The sequence below is a fragment of the Salvia splendens genome, chromosome 20 (genome assembly GCF_004379255.2).
Source record: "Salvia splendens isolate huo1 chromosome 20, SspV2, whole genome shotgun sequence".
NCBI classification, from domain to species: Eukaryota; Viridiplantae; Streptophyta; class Magnoliopsida; order Lamiales; family Lamiaceae; genus Salvia; species Salvia splendens.
In genome coordinates this window covers 15413744-15422379 of record NC_056051.1, presented here as the reverse complement: position 1 = coordinate 15422379, position 8636 = coordinate 15413744, and the positions used below count along the sequence as shown (strand labels likewise).

At 35.2% G+C, this 8636-nt stretch overlaps 1 protein-coding gene across 2 annotated transcripts; it reads left to right on the top strand.

The window, feature by feature from the left end:
* Positions 1-414: 414 nt before the first annotated feature.
* Positions 415-7425, top strand: LOC121780685. 2 transcript variants are annotated; one of them, XM_042178316.1, is made up of 11 exons: positions 415-670; positions 875-921; positions 1860-2010; positions 2147-2236; positions 2303-2411; positions 2535-2639; positions 2775-2903; positions 3982-4031; positions 4268-4365; positions 4511-4795; positions 6597-7425. In XM_042178316.1, exons 3-11 carry the CDS (start codon positions 1893-1895, stop codon positions 7086-7088), a joined length of 1476 nt encoding a protein of 491 aa, XP_042034250.1. In that variant the 5' UTR covers positions 415-670; positions 875-921; positions 1860-1892; the 3' UTR covers positions 7089-7425. The 2 variants fall into 2 exon arrangements, with proteins under 2 accessions (XP_042034250.1, XP_042034249.1); XM_042178315.1 differs by having other exon boundaries at positions 2147-2411.
* Positions 7426-8636: the final 1211 nt, after the last annotated feature.

The following is an 8636-nucleotide window of genomic DNA, read 5'->3' as shown; positions in this document are numbered from 1 at the left end:
CTATTTGTGTCGAAATTTTAATTACGTTAATTGTTTACTTCCGGAAATTGTTTAATTTGTGAATTTTTTTATTGTGGGAATTCCGTCGGGAATTCCGCGGGGAATTCCGTCATTGTGCAGTGGGAATTCTGTATGACGTGGCAGTGCAATGGGAAGTCCTTACAACGTGGCAGGAGGTGTTTTTGAGAATTTTGCGGGGAATTCTGCCGGGAATTTCGCCCCACTGCGAATGCCCTAATAAGCTTTAATTTATTTATAAAAAAAGGAGCCTAAATCTTAGTGGACCGAAAATGCAATGAATGTTTAGAGCTAGAAACGTTGCATTAAAAGCAAGCAAGCAATCTTAGTAAGTCCCGCTTTTCATGGAGGCTCCAATTTATGACCTTACGCTGCTGACTTCGCAAACACTCATCTCTATCCAGACGCGTGTAACCCAATCTAATTAATTATGCTTCAAATTCCCCATTTCCATTTTTCCTTTTCTCTCTCTCTCTTTTCCCATTTTACAGTTACTGCAACAACATTGCTTCTGGAAAAAAAAAAGTTCCTTCTTTTTGGTGCGCCAATTGATTCAATTTTCGGAGGCCTTTTTGGAACCAATCCGTTTATTTTCTGGATTCGGATTGGAATCATCAAATGCGGCGTTGGTGGGGCCAACCCATCGTGACAGGTTTTCATCAATTTTCTCTTCAAAATAGATAATGTATTCTGTTTTTCCCCTTATTAAATGTGGATTCTTCTTTATCATTTCATGAATAAAGTTGTATTCTTTATTGGAATTGGGGATGCCTTCTTTACTGCAATTCTCTCTCTCACACACACACATTTGTGTATAAATTATGTGGTGAAAAAGCTTGTGTTCTTGGCGTTGCAGATTTGGGAATAACCGCCCGTTTTAACTGCATTTTCCAGCAGCTTCAAGTAAGTTTTGTCGCACAATTGCTGATTCGATGAAATGTGGGATCTGAAATAATTGAACAGTTATTGCGTATTTGCGATCTGAATATCTGTAGGGCAACCATGATCTTTAATTCTCTTTGATTAATTAAGTCTAGACTTTGATGTTATTGAGCAATTGATCTTTTGAAATTGAGTAAAATATTCATTTTCAGCTACTCCTATGCATTTTTTTGCCATTGAATGAGTATATTTGATGTTGAAGATATTATTTAGAGTTAAGTTGGCTTCTGTAGCTAAGAATAGTCAATAAGAAAAGACAATTGTGACTTGTCCTTTATTGTCAGTTGTAATTGATCCATATTATTAATCGGATTGACTGATTGAGGAGAGTGTGGAATTGGGTAGTTACACATGCATTGTCGATAGGAAACTACCTGGTTTTGAGGAAATGTCAATAGGTGTTTATAGATCTTTGGCTGTCTCCAGTCCATGAATAGTACTCCCTCCGTCCCCTAATAGGAGTCGCTCTTTGACCGGACACGAGTTTTAAGAAATGTAGAGAAAAGTTGGTTGAAAAAGTTAGTGGAATGTGGGACCCACATTTTTATATTGGTTTTATAATAAAATGTGAGTGAAGTGAGTTAGTGGAATGTGGGGCCTACTACCATTTATGGTAAAAATAAAGAGTGACTCTTAATGGGGGACGGCCCAAAATAGAAATTAGCGACTCTTATTCGGGGACGGAGGGAGTATCATACTACAAACTTTGCATTATGGTGTGAAAAAATTTATAAGTTCCTGTCCGAATCATATATAGTCAAAGAGTAGGTTCTATTTACACCTCTAATAGTACTTTTGAAATGAAAAAGAAAATGAAAAAAGTTACAAGATGTTGGAAGACCCACAAGCTGTTAAATGTAAGGTGTGCTTGTACTGTCTAATATGCGACTTATTTGCAGGGCCTATCCTAGTCTTTGAGAACTTGCGGGACCATGGCAAACCAAATTCTCTCAGAAATTTGTTGTTATTACTGTACGGAAATGGATGACATTTTTTCTCGCCTCTTAAGCTTAACTTCCTGTATAACATGCCGAGTGATTGAATTTATTGGTAAGTTGTATTTAGCATTATAATTTTTTGCTCATAGTTGCTAGCCTTGTCAACATCGCAATTACATGCAGATTTGTCTGATTTCTCACTTCATTCTCACTTCAACATGGTGTTTCTTCTAACTCTGTACTTGCAGAAGATCTTGTGTTGAGGGATGTGATTCGATTGTTAAAAGATTCAGAGATTAATTCTTCTTGCAAACAACCAAAAATTGGAACCTGCACTGGTAAACAAAATTTGGCTCTTGAATATGCATCTTCATCAAGAGATTGTAACTGCAGTACAAGCTTAGGCTTTCTTGACAGAGATGGCATTTATCTGGAGGATCTATCATTCATCAATTCAGGATCAGAAATTGTTAATAGAAATTACTCTAGGGGTGTCCACTTCGTTTTTAAAGGGTAAAGCTACTGCTACAATACTTTCTTTATTGAGTCCTTAGTGAATGACATTGCTCACACCCAGTACATGACAGAGTTGGTTCTAAGTCTGATCATGAGATTGTTTAACATTTCTGTTTGTAGGTTGACCCTCCTTATCTCTTTCTTTGATTTTGCTTGGAGATCAGCAATAGAAACATGGAGGTGTATAGGTTATCATAAGGGATGTGTTCATGCTCGTCTGCAGAGGTGAAAGGAAATTATTTTTTGTTTGTTTTGAAAAATACTTCTTCAATTATAGCTGTAGGGAAGTATTCCCTTTAATTGTTGTAGTTGTATTTGATCTTTTGGGCTGTTTGTGACCTTCATTCTGCGATTTTCCAGTATTGTATCTCGAGTTCTGAGAACTTTGAATGGGTCTTCAGATGACATTGGGTGGTTACAAGCATCTCCTGAAATGGCTCCAGTTGAGGATGGATCAGCTAGATTCCTAGAGCTGTTACAAGAAACTAGGTACCACATTATGAAGTTCAAAATAATTTTACCTTGGTGTGGTTTGATTTTTAATTAATACAATTAAAATGCCACTGCGTTGTCACTTAAGTTCGAAAGCAGGAATATAATTAGTCTTACCCATTTGGAGTAATTTGAAAATATATGTTCTGACTTCTGTGATAATTTGTTTCTCTGCCAAATCCCATGTCCTTGTACCGCTTGATTACTAAAAATTGCTCCTTAAAGATTCCATTGCTGGGTTTTTATGATATTTAATGTGTTTCATGTCAAGTTCGACAAATACCATGCAGCCGTATAGAAGATATACATTGCAAGAGACGTGGTCATGGTAACTAATTATTAAGGAGTAAAACATGATGTTTTAAACGTCTTTTTTCAACCAAAACCGAAGCAGTTAGTACCTTTCATAATTACCAAATTTGAAAGATTAAAAATGTCCGAATAATTAGAGTTTTCTAATAAATTAGACAAGGCTGATGAATTGTTGACTGTCTTTCTCCAGAATAGATATGAGTATTGCTGTAGCAAACTGTTTCATTGTATGACTTCTTTTATTTCTACTAGTTTAGAATCTCATTTTCACCCTATTTATTTATTACTATAATATGAAATTTTGAAGAGTCGAGTCATTAGATTGAGGCCAATGCTGCATTTGTTTTAGATGCTCTGTATAAGGTATTGCTGAAGCTCTATTGGTAGTGAACATCGATAAGAGTTGTATCTTATTTATGAATATTTCTGGTCAGTAGCATCACTACACCAGTTGATACCACACTGTTGTTGATGCAACATAGGCCCTATTGATGGTTGACCAATTTTGTTTTGAAATGATGAGGCACTTAAGGCAATATGTAAACACAAGTAAGCGTGAGCCATCTTCCTAATTAGTATTCACTTCTAATAAAGTCAAATCTCCATTCTTAATATAACCTTCCTTTGAATAAAATAAAGAGGTCAGTGCATCATGTCATTTTAATTTTCAATCTATTGATGGTTTATGAGAGTTTGTCCTTGTATTTTCAACTTGGCAGAGCTACAACCAGATCACATGTATCTGTGTATGTATTGTTGTCAGGAATGGGGTGCACAAACTGCCGGATTCTTTTGTCTACCTGCTGATTCCAGGTTTGACAAATTATGGTTTCTTGAAGACCTTTTTTCTATTTATTATACTTTAGGGTGCTTGGTATAGAGGATTGATACCCCCAATTCAATGGGGTTTTAAAAACCTACCCATTCTCTTGTCCTACCACTATCTACCTTTATCCAATTCCTTTCAAATCACCAAGCACCCTCACCAATAGGTTAATATATGTCGTGGTCCGATTTGTTCAACATTTGAATTTTGTGAAATGAGTCAGGACTTTTCAGCAATCATGGTCCCTTGTATTTTGTCAGCACCAAGAGGTTTTTCTCAAAGATGGGTCTTGCTTGCCATATTGCTAAAATTCACAGTGAGGTAATGCAGCTTTTTATTTACTTTTCTTGTTTGCTTTATTTCAGAACTTGTAACTGATTTTTTAGTGGCCGAACTATTAAATTTGTAATCTCATTATTTAATACATGACAACTTTTTTATATTTGTTTTTAATACCCTAACTTAGGCATCAGTGGAGCACAATGCTTGGGAGTTGAAGCAATACATAGAGGAGTTATATTGGGGATCTGGTAAACGTGTGATGTTGCTTGGCCACAGCAAGGGCGGAGTTGATGCTGCCGCTGCCTTGTCTATTTATTCACAAGAGTTGAGAGATAAAGTGGCAGGATTGGCACTTGTACAGAGTCCCTATGGGGGAACACCCATAGCTTCTGATATTCTTCGTGAAGGTCAGGTTGCTGACAAGGAAACTCGGAGGATCATGGAGTTTCTGATTTGCAAACTGATTAAGGTGACACTCTCTTTCTTATGTAAAAATGTCAACGTTCATGTGTTGGAGACCTAATACTTATGCAATATGAACTGGTGGCACTGAGAGATTGTCTGTTTGCATTGGCTACTCCAATTATGGCGGACTCACTCATTGGTATATTGAATTATGCATTCTGTTATGCTACACAATAACTTGAAAACCCCAAAAATATAGAGCATTTATTAAATCAAAATATACTTACTACAATATACTTTAGACAAATCAAATTACATACTGTATCATTTTACTCTAGATGATTTCCATACTCTAGAATGGTTTCATTGTCTTGAATGGTTTCATGAATGACTATTACTTGAGAAAGCCTTGAAGATTGCTGAAATGTAGGCATAATTAAAATGACTACTTTGTAGTGCTTTTACATTCCTTGATATGAATTTTCTCATGTGCTGAATTTTGTATTCTGGCTATCCTTGATTCTGTACAAGAAAATAAACTGGGGAGAGGAAAGAATCACGAGTTGATTCATGTCTATAATTAACCAGCATGTGTCATTCTTAAAGCCTGTTAGATATATGTTCCTCTTATAACTACTTGAGTGATAGATGATGTTTATTGTTAATTGTTATTTTGTGACATGACCTTCTTGAACTATAATCTGTAGCATTTCAATTTGTAATGTGGTGTGATAAAGATTAAAGAATGGGTTTACCAAAAAAGGCCGAAGGCAGTTTCTCAATACTGGAGAACATGTCTAGGATTTTCCCTTTGATCATAACAGTGCAAATAGCACTTAGCACTTAGGCCGAATGTTTTGCTTCGTTGCATTGTAATTTTTATAATTGATTATTTTAAACATTCTTCATTTTCACCTGTTCTTTTGGTGTTCTTGCTCTCTTTACCTTCCACATAGTGCTGGTTCATGATGTCTCGCATTCTTCAAAACATTAATAGCAAACGTATAATATATTAAACTCAATTTCATACTCCTTTATCAAAATTTTGAGATAAAGATTGAAAATTTGTGTCTATGACTCTATGTACAATGTACGTATGTTTTCATCAAGGAGAAGGAAAAAAGAAGGAAGTGAAGGGACAATTAATCTTATCATATTTTGGTATTCTCTCAGATCGCAAAAGCCTTTTACGAACATTTGAAAATAGAGTCTGCTTATAATCACTAAAAATAATAATAATTTTTTAGAGAAGGGTAATATATTCGTCAAAGCATGTGATGGATTTTTCATTCTATAGTTTGCATTTTTTTTAATTGATTTATTTTTGTGTGTATTTCTTCATTTGAATGGTTCACAGTTTGGTTGGAGCAAACTTGTGCTTTTTATGAAAACTGCCTTTTTTTTGAACAAATAATATTTTTGGTCTCCTTCCGTGAATGTGTAGAAGTCATTTTAATCTAGCTGTTAATATGCTCTCTTATGCTACTTGTTTCTCTCATATATTTGAGTGAGCTTCAAAATCTTGGAGATTGTTTGAAATGGAAGAGATAGTACCTCCAATATCAAACTAGCCTTGGCTGATGTTTTTTTGTTTTTAAGTGTAAATATCATTGCATGCCAACTGTATAATCCTGATAAGCTGCTCTAGCTGCTTTGTTTATACATTTCAGAATTTACTAGCAGATTATCTGCTTCTGTAGTTTGCAGGTGTTTGATAACTTAGATTGTGCATTTTGCAGTATATAATTGTATTGTGTGATAATTGTCTGTGAAGTTTCAGATGTAATTTTATGGGCATGTTTTCTGTATCCTTGGTTTTCAAGATCAATGTAACTGAATATGGTTATGGTTATTCTTTTGTCAAGGGTGATATAAGAGCACTTGAGGATCTCACCTATGAGAAGCGAAAGGAATTTATCCGTAAACACAAGCTTCCTGATAATATTCCTCTCATCTCGTTCCACTCCGAAGCAAGTGTGGGACCCGGTGTGCTTGCCACCATGTCACACATTGCACATGCGGAACTCCCCTGGCTACCTCGAATTTTAAATGAGGATGCAGACGATGATGCCATCTTTGCAGCACGGAAGGTGCCCGTAATAGTCCCAGTTTCCGCTGCCATGGCTATTACGGCACTCCACCTACGACTAAGATACGGAGAGAAGAGCGATGGCCTCGTGACATGTCGCGATGCTGAAGTCCCTGGCTCTGTTGTGGTCAAGCCCGATAAGAAACTCGACCATTCCTGGATGGTGTACTCTTCATGGAAGAAAGAGCCCACAGAGCCCGATGCTTGCGAAATGTGTGAAGCTTTATTGACTATGCTCGTTGAGCTCGGGAAAAGAGCTTCGAAATGAAGGTGCATTCCTTCTCATTTTCACCCTTGTGTGTTGTTTTCTTGTTAAGTGACTACTAGAAAAGTTGCACATGACAAAATATCAAGGTGACTGGTGATCTCCAAAGCTCTGCAGTAGCTAGGCTGCATTTAAATTGTGTTCGCACTTTGGAAATCGTGTTGTTGAGTACGAACGAGGACAAGGTAGTCACGAATGTTTACTTTTACACACTGATGTAATACTATATATCGGAGTTTCAGTTTTCAACGTATTTCAGTTAGTAAGACGTTTTTCTTTGAAACGATAGGTTAGGACTTCAAGGTGTATATTTAAATCAGTAAGTTGCAGTTTTATTGTATCTCCGTTGGTAAAATGTTTTTCTTCCAAAAATAGGTTGGCACTTAGAGTTTTCTCAGTTGTAACTCTAAAACAAATTAGATAATGTTACAAGTTTCAACTATTTTAACATTTCTCAAATTGAAAACCTCAAGGTTATGCTATCTGCTATGGATTTATAGGGTAAGTATTTTAACATTGGTTAGGTTTGGAAGGCTCTTATGAGAAAAAGGAAAATCGTGTTATGATATCATAGTTGTTGATTTCATTCTAATAAAAAAATAATAAAGTTTCCCTTCTAAGGTTAGATTTTGATCAATCTAATCATTGGTTGCTAGATTTGATGTGACTCTGAAAGTTTGGATTAATTTCGTAAATGGTTTGTATTGAACTGGCTATTAAATTTTAATGTCTAAAATTTATGTTTTATATCAAGATTACTTTCATAAATAGTCATTAAAATATTATCAAAGTTTGATTTGTTTCGAAAGGAGCACTAAATTTTTATTTATTTCTTTTGTTAATTTTATAAATAATTATCAAATTATTGTATGTGTATTAAATTAGTTACTAAAGTTTGATTTGCTTCAAAATGAAGAGTACTAAACTTTACATTTTTTATGATTTTAATTTAATTCAATTCAACTAAAATTATTTCACATATAGATTTGGGGGTAAATTTGAAGCTGCTTAATAGGGGTTTATATTATGTGGAGAATCCAAATTCTTAAGAGAATCAATGAAAGTCAATAATTTGAGGACGTCAAATAAGCCCAATAACTCACCTCCCAAATTAGTTCTTAAACCCAAATTAGTTCCTAAACCCTGAACCATTTCCTGTAAACCCTAAAAAAACTATAAACCCTAAACCCAAACCATAACCATTAGCTTTGTGCATGTTTGTGTCATGGCGAAATTTTTTAGCCATACATTTAACGTTAATATCTTACGATTCAATTTAGTTTGACACGACATGATAACGACCTGAACATGATATTACGCGGTAAAATATGATACTCCCTTCGTCCCATAAAAATATGTGCACTTTTCATTTTCGTACGTCCCACAAAAATATGTGCAGTCCACAAAAATATGTGCAGTCTCACTATCCACTAACACCACTTTAACTATCATTCTCTTTATCTCTCTTACTTTACCATATCATTCTCATCCTCTCTCTTACTTTATCAATTTTATACTCATATTTTTATGAGACGGAGGGAGTATTAAACA